The sequence below is a fragment of the Lucilia sericata genome, unplaced genomic scaffold (assembly GCF_015586225.1).
Source record: "Lucilia sericata isolate MDLA Ls3-8-SP2 unplaced genomic scaffold, ASM1558622v1 Contig000260F_arrow, whole genome shotgun sequence".
In the NCBI taxonomy this organism is placed as follows: Eukaryota; Metazoa; Arthropoda; class Insecta; order Diptera; family Calliphoridae; genus Lucilia; species Lucilia sericata.
This window is the reverse complement of record NW_023994285.1, coordinates 282,035-305,948: the sequence shown is the minus strand read 5'-3', so window position 1 is coordinate 305,948 and position 23,914 is coordinate 282,035. Positions and strand designations below refer to the sequence as shown.

Sequence of the window (23,914 nt, the reverse complement as noted above, 5' to 3'; positions counted from 1 at the left end):
ATGTCATGTTACCTAATTTGCAAAACCAAAACTTTCACTCTAAACTATAGGTATTGTGTTCATTTTGATAACTTAACAAAAATAAATTTTCATTCATATGTCAGTTACAAAACATAAATCAATTTATTATTTCACATCCCTGCATGTCATTAAAGTAAATACACATTTATTGTTGGCATTTTATCAAATGGTGATTATAAAGTAAATAGAACATTTTATGCTTTATTTCTATTTCTATACATATTTTTATTGTTGTTGTTCACAATCAAAATAATAATATAGTATTTCATTGCTGCAAAAAAAAAAAAAAAAAGATATTTGAAAGCAAAAACCAAAGACTAAAAAAAATGAACTGAAATTGTTAAAAATCAAGAGCATATTTATTTACATTTGCAATAGGACGAGAGCGTAGTATTTATTGGAAACTTAAAGAGTATATGTGTGAGTGTGTGCACAAGAGTAAAAGCAGCATCGGCTTTGCCAATACTTAAGGGCACGTAAAGCAAATAAGTACTTTTATCCAAGGTCTTGCTACTAAATACTGTGAGAGGCAGGATTTTTTTAAAAAACAAGGTAGTGGAGTTTAACTAAACTACTAGTTATTGTATATATAAGCAATAATAAGGAATTGTTGTTGTTTATAAAATATTTTCCATATAGAGGCCTTATAAGTTTTTTTTATAGTTTACTAAATATTTTGAAATTTAGAACATTTTTGGCGGTTTTTATTAGAAATTCTTTGAATTTAATTCTGCTTTTGCTTAGGTTCTATAGAATATCAATGGATTAAGTACTATTTCTATTTCATACCCTGCCATATAGCTGGCAATCCACATAATCTTCTGCCATATTTGAGTCTTGCAGTTCCACATCCGTTTTCATGTTGTTTGGCTGAAATCATAATTACACTTATGTGTTACATATTAGGGTTTTTATGAAAATTAAGTATTAAAATTTCTTTTAAAAGTTTTGTGGCAGCCGAATTTGATATTTTGGTTTTTATAAGTTTTTCTTCGATTAGTTGATTAATTATAGTTGAATTAAAGCTATTTAAAGCAATGGGAAACGGAAATTTGGGAGTTATTAAGGTTATATTAAAAATTATCATAATAAAATAAGTTTTAAGCGGCGGGAAATAGAAATCTGGGACATTCGGTTGATTTTATACTTTTTAAGTTTGGAAAGCTTGAAAAATATATTTTTTAAATAAAATTGTTGTAAAACTTTCTTATAACTAATTTCGTCTCTATAGTGGTTTAAGTTATGAGCTTTAAGATATTTTTCCGAGGAGCATTCGAAAGACTTTTTGTGCCTTTAACAAGCAAACGAATGTCTTTTGGTTCGACAGATAATGTGGGAAAACATTTTCAAATTGGTTCCATTTTGATCCATTCCCAATAACGAAGATACATACATATGTATGTATGTATGTGATTTGTAAGGAACTTATTGTCTAATCGTTTAAGCAATGTGATCAATCCAATCAAAATTTGTAATAATTTTGTATACTAAACCACCAATACACGTAACGTATTGAAATGAATGCCATCGGAAAGCCTTGCCTAGCTTGCAACAAAGAGAGCGGTCATAGAGCTTTGACACAGATAGATCGAAATAGAATTCATAGAGAATTCATACGGATTAAAAAAAGTTTTCTCTATTTGAAGGATATATAAATATGAGATATAAAAATGTAAGTATCAGCAAGATAACTGTCATATTTTTTCAGTAACTGAAATTATTATTAAAAATTAAAAAATTTCGAGAAAAGTCAATTTTTGGCAATAATTTATGTGAAAACTAATTATAAAATATTGCTTAATTTTGATCAAGTACATTGAGAATATTATTTCCGAGGCCATAGAAAGTTATTGTTGATATTTTTTATTTAAATCGAGGTTCGTTTACCCTTTCAAAACCTGGTTTATACAATATAGATATTGAAAACTCTTTTCCAAACAATGGTAAGTAAAGAGCTGCTCAAGTAAGGTATATTTTTTTGGAGTAGAGCTGAATCTGTTCTCAGAATTTCTCCATTACATCGTGTTTTTCAGATATCGTGTCACGTTTGAGACGTTGTAACAGCTTCGTGAGAAGGGTATATGTATAAGTTTGTCATCTAGAATATAATTTTCCGAACACTTAAAGTATATACATGTATTCTGGATCCTTGTAGATAGCGGAGTCGATTAAGCCATGTCCGTCTGTCTGTCTGTCTGTCCGTCTATCTGTTTGTTTGGCTATGTGTCAATTAAGTCATGTCCGTCTGTGTGTCTGTTGAAATCAATTTTCTGAAAACCCCAGATATCTTCGAGGTCCAAATTTTTAATAATTCTGTCAGACATGCTTTCGATAATGGAGATATGAGCAAAACTTCTAGAAAACCTCTGAAAATTTAATAAAAAACTAAATTTTTTGCATGCTTTGATAAGAATGCAACAACAATATTGCTGATTGGAAAAAAACGTATGTTTGGACGTGTGTAGGTTTTAATGCTTTGAGTATTTTGTTTTGTATGGCGTTAATTATTATTGTTTTTTTATTAATAAAGTAATGGTAGAATCTAAAAAATGAAATAAATTGGTATTTTATATTTTTTTTTAAACACACTATGGTGAAGGGTTTAAAAGATTCGGCAAAAGCCAATATAGACTTCTTAAATGTTCTTTATAACATATGTTAAGTCGTCTGAAAGTTTAGTCTATTGTCTTTTAGAGTAAAGTTTTAACCTCTTTTATAACTTCTTCCTACTTCGAGATGGCTTTAAACAAAGATTTATGGCAAATACAAGAGATTTTTCAACAACAGAACAACAGTTTTTATGGGAAAATTTATAAGAAATTTCCACATATAAGTTTGTAATAAAATAAAGTTGAAATATAAATATAGTTTTGTTTAGGTTAGTTTAGCGAAGTTTAAGTTAAAATATATCGAAGAAGAAAAGATACAGAGTTTAAACCTTAATTTTAAAGTCGAAAAACTGGATCGCGTTGTAATAGCGTTTCAAAATTGGCCAAAAAATTGTCGTTTTATGATTTTAAAAACACGATATCTCGAAAACTTGATGTGATGGAGCATTATATTTTTAACTCTGGGTTAAACCTTGTTTGGTCTGTGTCGTCGTTTGATACTTCTTATTATTGTTTTATCACAAATCCCTCAAACTCTAAATATGTCTTGAAAAATCGCAGACATATTCTTTTTTTAGTTTTCTTCTTGGGGTGATATTATTGAGACCCTTTATCAACTGTTCTAAAATAGCTTAGTATGTATATATTAGTTTCTAATATGCTGAGAAAAATATAACTAGAATTTAATTTTGTACCCAAAAAAAGTAGATATTTTTTGGATGGACCTGGTGCCGTCGGTATCATTACTTTTGAAATGATATTTCGCTTAAAATATTTGTATTTAGTTTAGTTTTTGAAAGAGTATAAAAAGCTTTTTAAATCTTCTTGGAAATCTCTTAGATAAAAAATTGGTAATTATTTGGAAAAACTGGACTAGGTTGGATAAAAAATATTTCATTGAAAGGATCTTAAGAGAGAATTTACTTTCTCAAAATCTTGTAACCTGGTTTCTGAGGAAAAAAACAAAACGTTTTTGTTTCGTATTTAAAAATGTACAGTTTTGTATGGTAATTTTAAACTTTCTGAATTTTGTAAGAAACAAATTATTAGAAATTTTAGCTGAAATCGTACTGAAATTAATTATAGAAGAAACTTTGAAGAACATTCTTAAAAGGAAAATTATTATAGTTTTTTTAATTAATAATTTTTTGTGGAAAAAAACAACAAATAAATATTTTACTTAACTTTGTTCTTAACAAAAACTTTTCTACTAATTCAACTATTAAATTAATTAAAACAAAACTTTTTTACACTTTCTCACATATTCTCTATGCTGCTCAAACTGCCTGAAGAGTTTTGTTAATTTCCGTTAAAATTCAAATTAAAACCAAAACTGTTACATAAAGTAAATTCACTGAGATGAGGCTGATGATGCTGCTGACCTTGGCCAAACATTTCTCATTTCAAATATAAATATTAAATTACTGTCTTATGTTATATAAGTGCGTTTTTTTAGGCAAGAAGTTGTTTCTTTTAATCACATTTCATTTCTGAGGGGTATAAAAAATTATTAAAAAAAAAAATATTATAAAAAATAATTAAATTATAACTAAAGGCATGATGTTGATTTTTTAATTATTTTCGGTTTGAACATTTTTTTGAATTTTTGATTATTGTTTTCATTATATAATCACTTACAAAATAAACAAATCGTAGTATATGATTATAATTGTTTATTTATCTTTTTTTTAATTTATTTGTTTTAATATATTTGGCGTACGCAAATTATTTTACGATTTTATTTTGTTATTTTCGCTTTTAGTTTTTCACAACTATTATTATTTTTCTTTGGGATTTTAACACGTTTGAACTGTCGAAGCTGCAAAATGCAACTGCTGCCGTTTGCTGCAATTTTTGCCTAAGTTGTCATGAAGGATTTTTGGTTTTTTGTTTTATATAATAGTTGTTGTTGGATTTTTGTTGCTGTAGTACTGGTGCAGCCGTAACAGCAGCAGCTGCTGCTAGTGGTGGTGTTGTTGTTGCTGTAGTAGTAGTAGTAGTTGTTGTTGTTGAATGAACAATGTAGGACTTTTTCACCATTTGCTTAAGTATTACACTTAATAAAAGGGAAGGATGCCATCGAGTGCCAAGTAGGTTTTGTTATTGTTTCTTTTTTTCAGTTTGTTTGTTTTGATTTTAAGCGCAAAATAAGGAAGAAAAGGATATTGTGTTTGTTGTATTTCTGTATTGAATTTTTTGTTTTGTTATTTATGGAGGAACTTCAATCAGATTGATTGACTTTTGTATGTTACTTTTGGCATTTGAACTGAAAGACTTTGTGGTGTGTTCGTAGTAGTAGTAGTAGTAGTTGGGCTAAGGGGCGGTTAACTTCCCTAAACGTAAAGCTAAAGCCAAAATATAAAAAAAAAACTCATAAAAACAGAAAAAGTTTTGACATCATCCTTGGTTGGTATGAAAAGATGAATTTATAAAAAAAATGTATATATAAAAACAACAAGAAGAAAAACTGGCAATACTTAAGATTGTGACTATTTGTCAGATTGTTTTTCGACGTCGTTGTCTTCTTGTTGTTTTAAGAGATGATGAAGAATTACTCAAGTGCCAGCCAAATATACAATAACATAAAAAACCAAAACATATTCACACTTACATGTGAACACACATACATATGTATGTATATGCTATATGAATACAATTAAATCAGACGCCTACGTTGTACGATGATGTTGGTGATGATGATGATGCCACAATGGATTAAAAACGAGCCTATAGGCTTTTACGTTTACACACAAACGTATTTATTTATATCACTTAAATGTCCCTGCAGTTCTGAAAAACTGTAATTATTTTAAATACCAGTAACTCTTGGTTCCAAAAATGGCTATTAGCTAGTTCATTTCGCATTATGTTATTATTATTCAGTTTTTTAAATCATTATTTTCAAAGCGACTACTCTATAGATTACTAGGCGACACTAAAGTGGTGATTAACTAGCTTTTTGCCAAAGTTGGGGAGACTAAACTAACAAAGGACTTTCTGTTAAATATACGAAAAACTTTAAACTCGTGTTAAGCAAGAATTAAGACATTTGGGATACATTGACACCCAGCAAAACTGTTGGGCTTAATGTATGTATATTTGCATACTCACAACATATACAAGTGCATGAATTTACATATATACATATACAATTATATTTACAACATCGTCATGGTGGTTCTGGTTGTTGTTGGAGATGTGTGTAGTCAACAACATTTGAAACAAACACGTGCACTTAAACTGACACGCGCAGGTGTTTGGACCAAGATGTATTTGGTACATTGATATATGTACTACTTTCCCTACGTTTTGTATCGACGTTAAACAGAAAAGTTATTTCAAATTTTAACAAATAGGACACATTTTTAAATAAAAAAGCTTTATTTAATAAGCTTCGAAAAAGCTGTTGTAATATCAAAGTTAATTAGCAAAAAAGCTCAATTGGAAGAGAGAAAATAATGTAAATATTACGAAAAAAAACTTCATCCAAGTGGAAACTCAAAACTAGCACCAAGTTTGTTCTGATTTTCTTATATTTTAAACTTTTGAAATCCTAATTTCATGAACTTCGAAAAAGCTTTCCAAAACTTTATCTCATGAACAAATCACTCAAGAAAAGCTCAATTGTTGTGGTCAAATTAAATAGTTTTCTTCGGTAAAAACTTCAACATAAAAAGAAAAATTTTTTAAATAAAAAAGCTTGATTTAATGAGCTTTAAAAAAAGCTCTAAGTAAAGGTTAATTAGCAAAGAAAAAAACAAAAGATAAAAACAAAAAATCTAACTTAAACCTAAACTTTGCCCAAGTGAAAACTCAAAACTAGCATCAAGTTTGTTCAGATTTTTTTATATTTTAAACTTTTGAAATCTTAATTTCATGAACTTCGAAAAAGCTTTCTAAAACTTTATCTCACGGACAAGCTCAATTCTTGTGATGAAATTAAAACGTTTTCTTCAACATAAACTACTTGCAAGTGAAAGCTCATTTTTGGCATCAGATTTGTTCTGATTTTGTCTCGGATTTTTGCTTATATCTCCGTTATTTATGAACGAATTTTGCTGGTTTTAAATAGGAAAATTCTCGAAAGCATGTCTGACAGAATTATTGAAGATTTGGATCCTGAAGATATCTGGGTTCTTTAGAAAATTGATTTCAACAGACACACAGACGGACAGACAGACAGACAGACAGACAAACAGACAGACGGACATGGTTTAATCGACTTCGCTATCTATAAGGATTCAGAATATTTATACTTTATAGGGTCGGAAAACTATATTCTGGAAATTACAAATGGAATGACAAAATTATATATACCCTTCTCACGAATGTGAAGGGTATAAAATAAACTCAATCTTAGAAATTTCTGCTCAAAATCATTTTCTGCGTAGATTTAGCTATGTCCGTCCGTCCGTCCGTCTATCTGTCCATGTAAAGCTTGTGCACACGCTGTAGGTCGCAATTTTCAATATAATTTGGTGAAATTTGGCTTTTAAAAATCGGTCCATTGTTTGGCCTAGCCCCCATACAACTGACCTACCTCATAACTATGTTAAATGTTCTAGTATGTCAAGAAAAATCGACTCAGTTTTATAAAAGTTCGACCATATTTAAAAGCACTTATACGCCCAACCTCGTCGAAACTAGTATCTGCGAATATATTCACAAGGCTTATTTTTATATACATATATGAATAAATATATGTATATGAAGCACTTATTGTCTACGAATGAATGAATCTATTTTTTGCGCTCCTTGCAACGAAGATAAATGTAGAAGAAAAACGCTGCAAGTAGTATTCATCATATTCACACATTCATTTAGATAGAAGTTTATATGAATGTATGTATGTATGTATGTAGGTATATGTATGTATATTTTTTGTCCATGCATTTTTGTTTATTTATTTGTTATGTTATATATGTGTGATATTGAGGTCATTGTTTATGCTAGAGAATACAAAACAATTTGAAACTCTTTCATAAAAATTAAATTCTTTTTCTTTCTTCTTTTAAAAATTCTTTTATTCATAAAAATCACAAGAAAAGTAAGAAATAGACGAAAGAATATACATATAAAAAAACACATTTGAAAAAATGTTGAAAGAAATCCAACAAAAGAGCCGTTTGACAGAATGACTCTATACATATATCAAACGAAAGGTGTCGAATAATTGCGATTTTTTGTTTGTCTGGTTAAGTATATTTTCGCTCTTTTGGTTTTTAATTAAATAAATTATGATTAGTTTTATGATTAAAAAAAGGTGCACCGATCCTTATTAAAGCTTGTAAGGTAAAGAGAATGTAATGTGATGGGAGCTTTTTAGAATGAGTGTTTCTTTTAGATCTTTTATGAATTATGGACTTGTCTGAGTTTTTTCTTAATAAAAATGTATATTTTAAAGTTTTTTATTACATTTCATTTGTAGTGGCTTTTCAAAATAGACTGAAAAAGTTATTAAAGAACAATTTTTTATATTGGTAAAAAACTTGTTCTTTTTTGTGCCAATAATAGACAGGCCAACATATAGATAGACAGACGGATCATCGGACAGACAGACAGACATATAAGCAGATGGTCATATGTACATAAATGACAAAGTATTATTCGTTATTGTAAACCCAGTGATCCGAAGTTGCGATATTTCAAAATTAGAATACCTACACTGAAAACAATCTATGTCTAAAATATATGAAAAATATCGCACATTGTATGAATGCTTCGTTGAAAAGGGTTTGATTTACGATATTTCATATTATACATGAAATTTTCATAAGTATTACGAAAAAAGTGGTTACGAAAATGTTTTTCCTCCTCAACAGATAAGAAAAGATGGACAATTTATGCATTTGAACAATATCAATGCATTTTTTGTCCTTCCTTCCATATCCTATCATGCTATCAGTAGATAGACAAACATATGGATGAATGGATGAAAAAACGGTAGCTTAGACAGATGGCCCGACGAACACACGGCGAAAGTATAGCAATACAAGTTTAGAGTTTCCTGATGAAAATAAATTTAGCTTTTATCATCGCGTAAAGATCGATGTGAAATGAGTTATCCAGCTTAGACAAAAATGTTTCCGTTATCATGTTTATTGGGATCATTCCCTTGTAGTATAAATGAAAATCAATATTTTACAATTATATAAATTAAAATAGAATTCCCAGTAGTAAAGTTAAGTCAACCATTAAAATTTTTGCAAAATAATAATGCACAATAAAACTCAAGGTCATTAAAAAGGGATAGAGAATTTAAATTGAGAATAATTCAATTTTTCAAAACAGATTTCATTTACATAAAGAAACCTATTTACTTTAGTTGTTACTCAGGTTTAACTTCCACCATAAAAGACGAAATGATTCAGTTCCTTTTTAGCTCTTTAACAAGGTTGCTAAATATATATTTAATTGAGATAAAACTTACAATTTTAACAGTTAATCAACATAAATCATATTATTTAGTTTTGAAATATTTATTTTGTTTTTTGCAACAAATCACACACATACAAAAGTTTTCAACACTGATTCCTTTGTTTTAGATAACAAATGCATGTGGTGATGTGTGTGTCTGGTTGAATATGTAAACTTGTTTGGGTATTTGCATTTGTATTGATGTTGAATAAAACAGTGTGTGAGCCTTTTTACAATTTTATTTTTATTTAAATTGAATCAGAACAACAAAGAGTTGTCCTATAAAAAAAAAAGAGTGACGCATAAAAATACCAGTAACCTAGTGCCAAAAACAGATAAAAATATGAAATAAAATTTTGTAAATGGAAATTGTAAAACAAAAACAAAATATTTATTTTAAACTAAAAACATAGAAATACAATTTGAAATTGTGCAATAAATGCTTTTAAACACTCCAACCATAAATCAAATTTTTCTCTTTTAGCAAAAAACAAAGCGTTTGAATAAACACATATACACTCACTCACTCACTCACATGGAAATTTTATATCACTATAAATTTGTATTTAACTACATCATGTACGTATTCGCTGTATGATAGAAATTTATGGAGTTGACCTTTTTTTTGTGTCTTGTTGTTCTTTGAATTTTAAATCATTATTTTACTGGTTGGTTGGTTAGGTCGTTGGAAAAAATCCCCTGTTGCACTTACCTCATTTGGTTTGTTGAGCAAACACAAGCCATGACCCGTACGCAATGCATCGATATAATCCTTTTTACTGCATTCAGAGAATTTATAAGGCTGTACATTCTCTTGGCCAACAATGGATTGAGCCATTATGCAACCATGCCAATCACGACAGAAACATTCCTCACCTATATTTAAATGAGGAGGACAAGAAAATGTCATGAAATTATTATTATTATAAAAAAGTTAAAGAAATTATGTAAAAAGTATAAAAAGTAAAACAGAAAATTAATTGAAATTTTATAAAATAATTACAAAATATGAGCCATTATTTCTGTCATCGTCATCATCATCATCAATGCCAAGCAGCCAAGTCAACACAACAACAATAAACCAATTCATTTCAGTTAAATTGAATCAGGTCTTGAGTTCAGTGCAGTTACAGCAACTGAAACAGTGGCATAACGAGTGACAACAACAACAACAACAACAGCCATAATGATCCATAAATAAGTAATTTCAAATTCAATAACAACAAATTTTGTCAGAAACCAATCAGTTACGCAACAACAATTAAACTTACGTCCATCATCGTGGCCCATGCCAATATTGTGGCCAATCATGTGGGCCATTGTACCGGCCAATAAATGAGGTTCATAGACATTTATGTCTACACTGATGCCAACAGCACGTGGCGTACACACGGTATCTGGTACAGCCATACCAGCCTCACCACCGGCAAATGTTTCACCTCTGTAAGTACAAAATAATGGGAAAAATCAAAAATCATTATTAAATTTGTTGACGACAATGTTTTGTTGCTGTTTATGTGTATGTACGTTTTAATGATAATTATTATTAATTTGTGTTTTGTATGAATTCTGTATTATGTTTTCTCTGTTTAATTTATTAGCTGACAATACTCATGATAATTTTAGTTAGTTATTATGCAAAAGTTTGTTTGACGTGATTTGAATTTGAGATTTTGAGGCTATGATAAGGAGTTTTGTTGTAGTAAATTGTTTGTGAAAGTAATTTATTGAATTATGTAGGTATAAACGAATTAAAAATATTGTTTAGTATTTAAATTACTTTAAAATGTATTCGTAGCGTATACTTCATATTTCATAAATAAAAATAAATCATACGTACTGTTGTTCAAACAAAGAATCCAGTTGTTATTCATAATTTAGAATTGTATTAACGGTTTATAGAAACAATTTTGTTATAAAATTTGTTTTTAAAAACCATTAATAAATGTTATATGTACACCAGAACGTATGATTTATTGCAATAAAATAATTAATTAAATAGTACTCATACGCTCTTATTATGAAAATATCTAAAATTTTTATGAGTATAGAAAGTTCTCTAAATAGCATTTCTTATAAAAATTAAAAACTAAAACGAAACGTTGAGAATTTATATAGACAATTTTGCTAAACAATTTGAAATATGGGTAATTTCGTGTCAAGTGACCCAACTTTTAAAATCGATGTCTTCAGATTTGGATGAAATGAAAGGTTAGTACTATTGGATAGTAGGCCAGACACAAATTTTTAGCCCTATCGGTACAGAACTGTCGGGACATGAGAAAAAAGCTGTTTTTTTTAAATTATTAATATTTTACTTAAACTAATTTTTTTTTTTTGAAACAAAGAAGAAATAGCTATCCGAACTCCTCTAGGAGCAATAAGTGAAAAGTTACACTCATTTGAATAAAACCCTATATGACCAAAATGTCTAACTTTGACCCCCTATAAGTCTGACAGTTCTGGACGGATAGAGCAAAAAATTTATGTCTGGCCTACTATCCAATAGTACTAACTTTGGTGCAAATTTCATCAAATTTCATCAAATTATATTTTCTATATAAAAATAATTCATACGTACTGGTGTCCAAACAAATAATCCAGGTCCTATTCATAATTTTATCAAATGTTTATAGAAAATTTAGCTATAAAATTTAGTTTAAAATAGCATCAATGAAATAAATGTCATATCAACACCGATATGTATGATTTATTGTAATTAAATAATTAATTAAATAGCACTCATACGCTCTGGTTATATAAACAGCAACAGTTTTCGTGAGTATAGGACCCCTTTTTTAGTAGTTTTTCTTATAATCCCTTTATTTTTTGGTAAAGGATAAAAAAATCTATCTAAAAATCTAAATTAATATTTAAATGTCAAATTCAAAATATTAAAAATTACTCAAACTTTATCACATTTATTTCAATCCATTCATTGTTTAACTGCCAAACTCTTATAAGAATATTAAATTAGATAATAAAGTAACATATGTGTGACATTAGTAAAACTTAAATATTTTATCATACGCCTTTAGTACCGTCAAAAACCCTTAAAAATTTATTAATTGTTTGGTTTTAACACTAAACACAAATGTCACAATTAATCTACGACTTAGTTATCACTACGATAAATATAAACCAGCCGTTAGCAGCTAATGTGAGGTTAAATTTGATTGATTCTATTTACACACTTTTTGCTAACAAATGAAACTGAAATATAAATAGAATTAATAAATTAACGAAATAAATAAACATTTACGTAAAAATGCGAAAAGATAAAATACATAAATAAACTCATGTTAATATTAAACGAAAAAAAAGCAATTTAAAAAGAAAAATATTTCTGTGGCAACAAGGAAGAATAAACTATGTGGATTTTTGTATTATTAAAGTTTGAAATTTTCAAAATGGTGAACAGAATTTGTATAAGTGTTTTTAACATTACTTGAGTTAAGCATTTTATCCTTGTTACCACAATTCTAATAAAACCTGGTGAGGGGAAAGAAAAATTTGGAAAAAAGCTTTTAGGCCATAAGACCAGAGAATCACAAGTGTGTGTTTGTGTCAGTTAGTAAAAGGTCTTTTAGTCACATTACAACCTTTTTTTTTGTTTGTTACATGGACCGACAATTTACACTTGTAAAACATCATTTTGTCAGCTCATTTATTGCTCTAAATGTTTTGTTGGACTTTGAAATTTTTGTCATATTTGTTTGTATGTTTTTCTATACACATACACATACACATACATAATTGTGTGTTTACACAACAACAGCAACAACTATAAAACTCATTTGTATAAAACGTTAAACAAATGACATGCTCAAAATAGCAAATGAATTTTCTACATGTTTTACGAGGATCTAAACACAAAACTACAACAACAGCAACAACCCACCCGGCATAGGACCATATACTTTTACTATTTGGTCCCTCTCACTCCAAAATGCCAACTACACAGATATAAATTAAAATGTAGCAAAACCGTTGAAGAGCGCAGAGGGGAAAAATAGAAAACTAAATAAACTGACAATGACTAGGGAGAGATTTTTGGTTGGTGGTATATGTTTTTAGACAAAAACTAATAAAACGATACAACGTTTATAGCAAATATAAAATATCTATATTAAACTTAGTTTACATACATACATATACAATGTATATATCGGAAGATATTTAAGTACTCTACAAAAACTGTTAGTTAGTTTGAAAGAAGGATGTATATTACAGCAAATTCGCACAAATACTCGTAGCTTACAGTTGGGTCTTTTGTGATCTGCTTTGAAAAAGTCTCTGGTGAGAATCGAACTCACGACCTTTGGCTATAACACTATCAACTAAACTACAGGAGGTATCCTACGATAGGTGTTATAGTTAGTAAAACTTCCAGGAGAAACAAAACATATTGAAGTTGACATTTTACATATCAATGGATAGGAAATTGAGACTACATTTGACTAATTATTTTCGCGATTTAAGAACATTTTTCATTAAACCTAATTTCACATATAAAGGGACAATTTTAAAAATTTTCTTTCTTCCAATCATGGTAAATTTTATCAGTTTTATCAGATCAGTGATGCTTTCTAAACGATTCATTTCATTCCAGATGCTGTTACTCCATAAAAATATTATTGGATTTTTTATAGGAAAAAAACTAGAAGAAGACTTCATATATAGTGAAATCTTGTAAGTTATATTTTTGGACAATATATTTTACATAGTCGGAAAATCATATTGTACTAACGGATCACGAGGGTGAAAAGTATACAAAATCTTTTGTTAATTCTGCGTGGAAGTGAGAAGCCGATTTTGGATCCACCAAAAGGAGGAAGCAAGTTCTTTACAGGTCAAATACACTATTGGTGATGAATTATTTAGACAAATATACAAAAGTAGAACATACCAGACTCTGAAGCTGGTTATATTTGAATCTTTGTAAGAAAACCTAAAATATTTTTTATAAAATTCGACTAAGAAGTTTTATCAAAACATGTTACTTAAGCAAATTCTTCTTAACACACCATAAGTATTGTACATTCTTTAAGGAAAAATAAAATATTTAACGCACGCATTGTTATGTGTAAATGTTGTCATTATACAAACCCCAACAGTGTTATTAGTAGTTAATGTCTTTCTTTCAGATGGTATTATTATTCTCAAATGCATAACTATATAATTAACTTGAATTTGGCACGTATATACTTATGTACTAATTGTAAAACAGGAAGTTGCCACATAAGTGTCATTACAAATCTACCTTTTTAGAGAAGTAATCAATTGAAAGTAGCCCCGAACTGCTGGGATATTTGTATATAAATATATATCTATAAAAGCTTGTTTTTCTAACTAACTAAGTGAATATGTGTATGCATGCATACTATTTTAGCCATACAGTAAAAAGACATTTAAGACTTATAGTCTTGGCATTTTGTCGCTTGACTATTTCAAGTATTTTATATGTATATGTGATGGGGGTCTAGGCAGTGTCATTAATTAACTAAAATGGTCTTAAAAGCAAGCAATACATCATTAATAAACTTAACATGTTACAGATGGCACATGAATATGTACAACAGCAGCAGTAACAACAACAATAAACAACTTAGACACGCAAACACATTCTTACATTCATAATACAAACACCGATTATTGGCTTCCTACTAAGACAAATGCCTTAAAGTGTGTGTATGTACCTTCTAAAGTCATTTATTTTTTTGTTGTTTAAGGGTTGTAGAGGTAAATTTATGCCAAAGCGATGATCAGTCTTATTTGTATCCTTTTCTTGGCTTTTTGGCTTAATTTGTATAAAAAAGAATTTTATTGATAAACTTGTTTTTTAAAGAAGAACATTTTGCCCCCAAAAAAGACTTTTTAAAATAATAAATGCTTTTGTATACTGTCAACTCATATGTTATTGCTTTTTATTTTGGACAATTATATTTATTCTTTTGAGCTCAAAACTAATCGATTTCCAAGTTATCCTTTTTTGTACCCAGTTTTTCATTAAGTTACTCGATAGTGATATGACTAGAATAGCCTCTAGGCTGTTAGTTTAGTGTTTTTAATTTAAGGATTTTGCTTTGTAATGTTTAGTAGTGTGAGTATTGGGACAAGTCAAATATTTTAGTGACACATGCTAGGAAACATTAATATTAACTTGTTATGAGTTCTATTTTCTTTTTGCTTCTATTTAAAAAGTGCTTTGGATTAAATAAAATAAATGTGGAATAGTTAAGGATATTGTGAATTGATAAATTATGCAATTAAGGGTTAAAGGCCAAAAAGATAATAAGTTATGATTTAGTTTATGGTCTTAATTGGATCATTTAATAACAAATAACACTTTAATTAATGTTATGTAATTTATAATTAATGGCTAATGAAACTAGTATACTTGGTTTTAGTTTAAGGGATTTTAAATAAATAACTGGCCAAAAAAATAATGTTATTCAAGATTTATTATAAAAGAACAGTGAAGTATCCATTCCTTCACTATAAGAAAATTATAACTAACTGAATGTAGAAAATGTAGATACATTCTTCGGAGTATTACTTACGTGTAACTACACTAACTAACTACTAACTAACAACTAACTAACTAACTAACTAACTAACTAACTAACTAACTAACTACTACTAACTAACTAACTAACTAACTAACTAACTACTACTAACTAACTAACTAACTAACTAACTAACTACTAACTAACTAACTAACTACTAACTAACTAACTAACTAACTAACTAACTAACTAACTAACTAACTAACTAACTAACTACTAACTAACTAACTAACTACTAACTAACTAACTAACTAACTAACTAACTAACTAACTAACTAACTAACTAACTAACTAACTAACTAACTAACTAACTAACTAACTACTAACTAACTAACTAACTAACTAACTAACTAACTAACTAACTAACTAACTAACTAACTAACTACTAACTAACTAACTAACTAACTAACTAACTAACTAACTAACTAACTAACTAACTACTAACTAACTAACTAACTAACTAACTACTAACTAACTAACTAACTAACTAACTAACTAACTAACTAACTAACTAACTAACTAACTACTAACTAACTAACTAACTAACTAACTAACTAACTAACTAACTAACTAACTAACTACTACTAACTAACTAACTAACTAACTATAACTAACTAACTAACTAACTAACTAACTAACTAACTAACTAACTAACTAACTAACTAACTAACTAACTAACTAACTAACTAACTAACTAACTAACTAACTAACTAACTAACTAACTAACTAACTACTAACTAACTAACTAACTAACTAACTAACTAACTAACTAACTAACTAACTAACTAACTAACTAACTAACTAACTAACTACTAACTAACTAACTACTAACTAACTAACTAACTAACTAACTAACTAACTAACTAACTAACTAACTAACTACTAACTAACTAACTAACTAACTACTAACTAACTAACTAACTAACTAACTAACTAACTAACTAACTAACTACCTAACTAACTAACTAAATAACTAACTAACTAACTAACTAACTAACTAACTAACTAACTGAATGGCTGCAGCTCTGCGACGAAAAGTTACTTCTTGGATTCTTTACATTCAAATATTCTAGTTTTTTTAATGACAATATCGTGTCAAGTGACCAAACCCAAAAATCGATTGATTTAAATTTTGCACTTTTTTATTTAATTTTCCCCTAGTTTTCTAAAATGTTTTCTTTTTTAAAAGAACGTTTAGAACATTTCCTTTAAGAGCTTTGTAGTTAAATTGCCCATATATCGCATTAACGACTTTTTTTGTTAACTTTCAATCTCTTCTTTTAAACTTCAAATCCTAAGTTTTCATTGTCTTTTTTTTATTCAAACAACTTTTGTAATACATTAATGATTAAAAGGTTTGATTGTGGTTAAATGTTTACATTTAATGCTTTTTTACTGAATAAAAGAAGAATTGTGTTTAAAGATACCTATTGTTCTCAGTATAATTATGAGTTGTCATAAAAGTTGTCAGAACTTAAAAACATACACATCAATTTTCTATAGTATTTACTTCTTTTTCAGAGTTTTCTAAAATCGCTGTTAGTTATGACGTTCTTAAAGTAAATGAGTAATATATGTATATTTTATATAACACTTGAAGCTGTGTGACATAAGTATAACACTTGAAATAAATCCGATTTGATTTTATACTTTCGTAAACTTTTTAACTTTTTTCTACTCGTAGTCGCTCGCTTGTTAATACTTGTTAAAAAGTAAAGCATGTCTTTTATTTTATTTCTGCGATATCTACTTTAGTATGTGTATTCCCTGCAGTTCTGAGTATCTGTCCTGAAGTGAAAATTACCTAAGAATTCTCGTTAGATGACGTGAGGACACAAAAGAGATAATTAATTTCCACTCTGAAACGAGTCAACTGAATAGTGGGAAAAACTAAAGAAAAGGGATACATTGACTCCTTGTTAAGCTGCTATGATATATTTCTTTTTATATTTGCGGTATTTTCTTAAGAGTGTATTGTATTTAGTAAATGTATATATATGTATATATACATATGTATGTCAGTTTAAGGATTTGTTTATAGTTAAGTAAAGCTATCATAGAGTTATGCTTGATTTATGAGCGGCTCGTAGCTTCACTTTTATTTAACAACTTAATGCCTATAAATCCTGGCTGTTATTACATTCGTGTGAGTAAAGAGCATACATATAAAGAAAAATGACTGAAATAAAAAGGAAACGTAACAAAATTTAAAGGAATTAAGGAAATCTTACACTTAACAGTTGATTGTGCTAAACAAAAAAAAGTAAATACTATAAATGCTGTAGTGTAGCTGAAATCATGTTTAAAAATATAAACGAAAAAATGGCCATTAGTTTAGCAAAATGAATTTGTGTTAGAAAATGTTGTTATTGCTATAATTTTTCGGTCTAATTTAACCCAAGAGTTATAAAAATAGTCATTATTACTTACAACTACTATTGCTGCTACCACCACCAAACATCAACTACATTACTGTTTGCCTTTGATGTTGCTTGTTTGTTATGGGAAAATATTTGGTCTGTTTAGCTATATAAGTCCTTTGGACAAATTTTGTGTAGCACATGAAATATTTATTAATATTCTCAGTTTATTTAGTTTTTTTCCTATGCTCTTCCTAAACGTTGGTAAATTTAAGCTGTTTACAAAGATGCTTTAAAAGCCTGTAACATGTGGGAATATTTGAAGTGGTATGGACACTGTTTCACTTTGTTAGTAATTTGCTATTTTTAAGGTCCTTAGCCAATGTTTTGAAATTATTTTTATTACCAACACAAATTTAGTGTTTATTTTTTACACTCTAACCCATACACACTATAATATACTTAGAAAGTATGTATGTACGTATGTGTTTTTTAGTTTGGTCATCTTTATTATCAAACACCAACAAATTGTCGAAAGAACTCAACAGAAGATTAGTGTTTTCCAATATATCTATATATAATCGGATTACAGTTAATACAACATGACATTGAGACACGCAATCTATAAACGATTAATGGTTTTTGGGTTTATTTTCTGGAGTTGGTATAAAAAAGGGTTTTTCCTCTTAATTTCTTTTTATGTTTAATCTTTAATTTAATGTTATTGTTAAATTGTCCAAGAGGGTTATTTGATGGCAAATATCAAACTTGAATTAAGAAATTTAAAACCAGTTCCAGATATATAAAATAGTGCAATAATAGAGTAACTCAATAAGATTTTATTAAGTTAGATAATCCTCTAAATGTGTCGCATATTTTAGAAGGTGTGTTCAAAGACTCTTCAACATTAAGCAGTCAACCAAATTTAATCAAAAGCAAAATATAAAAAAATATAGTCCGATACATTTTAACTAAAAAGTGAACTAGAACTGAACTAGAACTGAACTAGAAGTGAACTAGAAGTGAACTAGAAGTGAACTAGAAGTGAACTAGAAGTGAACTAGAAGTGAACTAGAAGTGAACTAGAAGTGAACTAGAACTGAACTAGAACTGAACTAGAACTGAACTAGAACTGAACTAGAACGAACTAGAACTGAACTGAACTGAACTGAACTAGAACTGAACTAGAACTGAACTAGAACTGAACTAGAACTGAACTAGAACTGAACTAGAACTGAACTAGAACTGAACTAGAACTGAACTAGAACTGAACTAGAACTGAACTAGAACTGAACTAGAACTGAACTAGAACTGAACTAGAACTGAACTAGAACTGAACTAGAACTTAACTAGAACTGAACTAGAACTGAACTAGAACTGAACTAGAACTGAACTAGAACTGAACTAGAACTGAACTAGAACTGAACTAGAACTGAACTAGAACTGAACTAGAACTTAACTAGAGCTGAACTAGAACTAGAACTGAACTAGAACTGAACTAGAACTGAACTAGAACTGAACTAGAACTGAACTAGAACTAAATAGAACTGAACTAGAACTGAACTAGAACTGAACTAGAACTGAACTAGAACTGAACTAGAACTGAACTAGAACTGAACTAGAACTGAACTAGAACTGAACTAGAAAACTAGAACTGAACTAGAACTGAACTAGAACTGAACTAGACTGAACTAGAACTGAACTAGAACTGAACTAGAACTGAACTAGAACTGAACTAGAACTGAACTAGAACTGAACTAGAACTGAACTAGAACTGAACTAGAACTGAACTAGAACTGAACTAGAACTGAACTAGAACTGAACTAGAACTGAACTAGAACTGAACTAGAACTGAACTAGAACTGAACTAGAACTGAACTAGAACTGAACTAGAACTGAACTAGAACTGAACTAGAACTGAACTAGAACTGAACTAGAACTGAACTAGAACTGAACTAGAACTGAACTAGAACTGAACTAGAACTGAACTAGAACTGAACTAGAACTGAACTAGAACTGAACTAGAACTGAACTAGAACTGAACTAACTGAACTAGAACTGAACTAGAACTTAACTAGAACTGAACTAGAACTAGAACTGAACTAGAACTGAACTAGAACTGAACTAGAACTGAACTAGAACTGAACTAGAACTAAACTAGAACTGAACTAGAACTGAACTAGAACTGAACTAGAACTGAACTAGAACTGAACTAGAACTGAACTAGAACTGAACTAGAACTGAACTAGAACTGAACTAGAACTGAACTAGAACTGAACTAGAACTGAACTAGAACTGAACTAGAACTGAACTAGAACTGAACTAGAACTGAACTAGAACTGAACTAGAACTGAACTAGAACTGAACTAGAACTGAACTAGAACTGAACTAGAACTGAACTAGAACTGAACTAGAACTGAACTAGAACTGAACTAGAACTGAACTAGAACTGAACTAGAACTGAACTAGAACTGAACTAGAACTGAACTAGAACTGAACTAGAACTGAACTAGAACTGAACTAGAACTGAACTAGAACTGAACTAGAACTGAACTAGAACTGAACTAGAACTGAACTAGAACTGAACTAGAACTGAACTAGAACTGAACTAGAACTGAACTAGAACTGAACTAGAACTGAACTAGAACTGAACTAGAACTGAACTAGAACTGAACTAGAACTGAACTAGAACTGAACTAGAACTGAACTAGAACTGAACTAGAACTGAACTAGAACTGAACTAGAACTGAACTAGAACTGAACTAGAACTGAACTAGAACTGAACTAGAACTGAACTAGAACTGAACTAGAACTGAACTAGAACTGAACTAGAACTGAACTAGAACTGAACTAGAACTGAACTAGACTGAACTAGAACTGAACTAGAACTGAACTAGAACTGAACTAGAACTGAACTAGAACTGAACTAGAACTGAACTAGAACTGAACTAGAACTGAACTAGAACTGAACTAGAACTGAACTAGAACTGAACTAGAACTGAACTAGAACTGAACTAGAACTGAACTAGAACTGAACTAGAACTGAACTAGAACTGAACTAGAACTGAACTAGAACTGAACTAGAACTGAACTAGAACTGAACTAGAACTGAACTAGAACTGACTAGAACTGAACTAGAACTGAACTATCCTCCATTGTTTAAATAATCCTATATTTATACATATGATCTTTCTTTTAAGAAAAGTAACGACTAGCTCTACACACATTTAATATAATTGTAACAAATACTACATGAACTTACACACTTCATCCTACATGTGTACGTACATAAATACGTTAGTACAACAATAATAACAATAAAAAAATTACATGTTGTAATTGTGTAAGATTGTAATGTAATGGGGGTAACAAATACTTTACAGCAACATTCTCATATATGTACATTTGCTCCCTAAGCGACCCGGTAGTTTAAAGTACATTAGCCCAGAAAATTACTGTCAATTATAAATGGAATCTGCAATACATTACTAAGTATCAGCAAAAAACACGACTGACTTGACTTTGGAATACTAAGGAACACTGAAATGACAATTTTCTGTATAAAGAGTAGAACCGAGCAATTACACTTTTGGGAAACGAATCTGAGTGATTGGTCCCCTTGTGAAACTACTGGGTAATAAAAAGAAAAGTATTTTATAGAGACACTAACATGTTAGTTTTTCTTTTTTGGTAATAAAATGTAGCATATTTTATGGCGTTACATTAATGTTCATATGAATAGATGCTTATGTGTGGAATAGTTACAATGGTAATAAATTTCTTTTTTATATTATTGTTTCTAATTGAGACAAAATATTAACAAAATGAACATAAATATATTAACTATTTTTATTAAAGTTGAAATTAAGAAAAACACATGTAACCAGTTAAATACATAATACAATAGAGACAATAATTTAAACTTTTTACATTTCTTAATGTTAACTAAACGACTAACGCTAAATGTTTTCGAAAACCAATAAATTTTATTTAAATTGTAAATTTTGTATATTTCAATTTAAATAGAGCACAAGAAATTTAAGGTACAAGAAAATAAGCCAAAATAATATTTATAAAAATATTTCATTATATTTTATTTTTATTGGTATTGGTGTACTTGTAAAATAATAAAAAACTTTGCTACCACCAAACTTACAAAAAAAAAAAAATAATAAATACAAATGGAAGTTTTTAAATGTTGATACTTTATACGATTGAATGAAATTTTGTTCGTTTGTACTATTCAACAGAAGAAATATTTATTTCAATTTTAATACTTTTCATATTTTTTTAGTTATAAGTATACACAATACAAACACATATATACATACAAGTGTATATAGAAGTGATATTAACAATATAATATTTATATTCACAAGTAACAAAATATAAAGAAAAAATCCTATATTCAGGGTGCAGAATGTAAAGCTAATATGAAAAAAAAAGTTACACGAGAAAAAGATAAAAATTCATAAAATCCCAATTTCATATGAAAAAAAAACACAGATATTGTGTATATGTATAAAATAATGCAAACATATACAGTATTTTCATATCATTAGCTTTTATGCAGGATTTACTCTCCCACCCACAAACATCATCACAAATATTGCAAAAATCAAACATAAACTTACATCAATGTAAGTAATTCTAACACACTTACTATACAGTGAATATCAAAACTAGTTGAACAGTGTAAAATAATCTTTAACTGTGTTGGAGGATTTAATACTTTAACTATATAGGCTGTCTCATTTAAATTGTTACCCACTGTATTCACAAGTACATTTCAAGAATATCCTAGCAGCATGTGTGTTTGTGTTCATATAAATATTACTCATATTCCTGTTCAACAAGCGAACTTCAAAGAGATTTCTTTATTTTTTTTTTTGCTAACTCATACGATAAATAATAATAATAATAAAAAATATATGTGTATTTTTATTTTTGTACAAAAATTTTTTTTTTTTTCGAAAATACAACAAATAGCAAACAGCAAGCAATAACAAGAACAAGAACATCATCATATTTAGTTGGAAATTGTATGTGTATGAAACTGTAAAAATAGCTTAATAGCATTTTGCGTATGTACTCTAGGAAGGACCATAAAAAAGAGAAAGCAAAAGTCTCGGACAAAAAATTGGAATTCTTTAAAAGATTTTCTGTTGTATTTCAAGGCTCTTAAACCTTACCAATTATTTCTAACTAATCTTCTCTCCTTATGATGTTAACAACAGTATATCCTGGTATATTATAGCAAATCATTCAAAGTTGTTGCCCTTCTCTGTTGGGCCCTATCGCCGATATATATGTCTCACTTTTGCGAAAACGGTGCAATTAGTTTGTTCATCCATTTGTAATTTCCTGAATATGCAGTAAATCAAGAATATTAGGGACTTGTCTGTCTGTATGTATGTCTGTTAAAATGAATTTGTTAAAAATCCATTAAATCGGCAAATCCGGTTCACAAGGAAGTGAAATATAAGAAAAATTCCCATCAAAATTCAGCAGACTAGCTTTAATAGTTTCACAAATATACGATTTTTTGTATGTAATTCATAAAGGAGGTGCCACGCCCCCTGTTGCTTGTCCGCCCTTATTTATATTAAATACTAAGGGGCCTCCATAAATATTTGAGAAATATAACTGTTATATTTTCACAGATATATTAATTTAATATATTCTTTATATTCTTATAGTGGTGTTCCGCCCACTATTGGCTGTCCGCCCATTTTGTTCTCAAATGTTTATATAAATGTCAAAGTTTTCCGTGAAAAATTTAGAACTTGATTTCTGAAAAAATCAACTTTTAATATATACATATTTTGTATTAGGGCGTGGCACCTCGCCTAGTTGTAATTTCTAAATAAATTTGTTCAATTGTACCCTTTGTCTGTCTGTCCGCCTGTCTGTATGTCTGTCTGTCTGTCTATCTATC

At 29.0% G+C, this 23,914-nt stretch overlaps 1 protein-coding gene across 12 annotated transcripts in view; it reads right to left on the bottom strand.

Annotated features, from left to right (window-relative positions):
- The window catches only part of LOC119602889 (disintegrin and metalloproteinase domain-containing protein 9), a 333,169-nt gene that overhangs the window by 57,191 nt on the left and 252,064 nt on the right, over positions 1-23,914 (bottom strand). For all 12 annotated transcript variants that reach the window (XR_005231379.1, XR_005231380.1, XM_037954681.1 and 9 more), the window contains exons 11-12: positions 10,319-10,488; positions 9,760-9,923 (exon numbers count right to left, since the gene is read on the bottom strand). Coding sequence is in view for 10 of the 12 variants with exons in the window: in XM_037954681.1 (XP_037810609.1) it covers positions 9,760-9,923; positions 10,319-10,488 (334 nt within the window). In the remaining 2 variants the exon portion in view is untranslated. The remainder of the gene's footprint in view (positions 1-9,759; positions 9,924-10,318; positions 10,489-23,914) is intronic.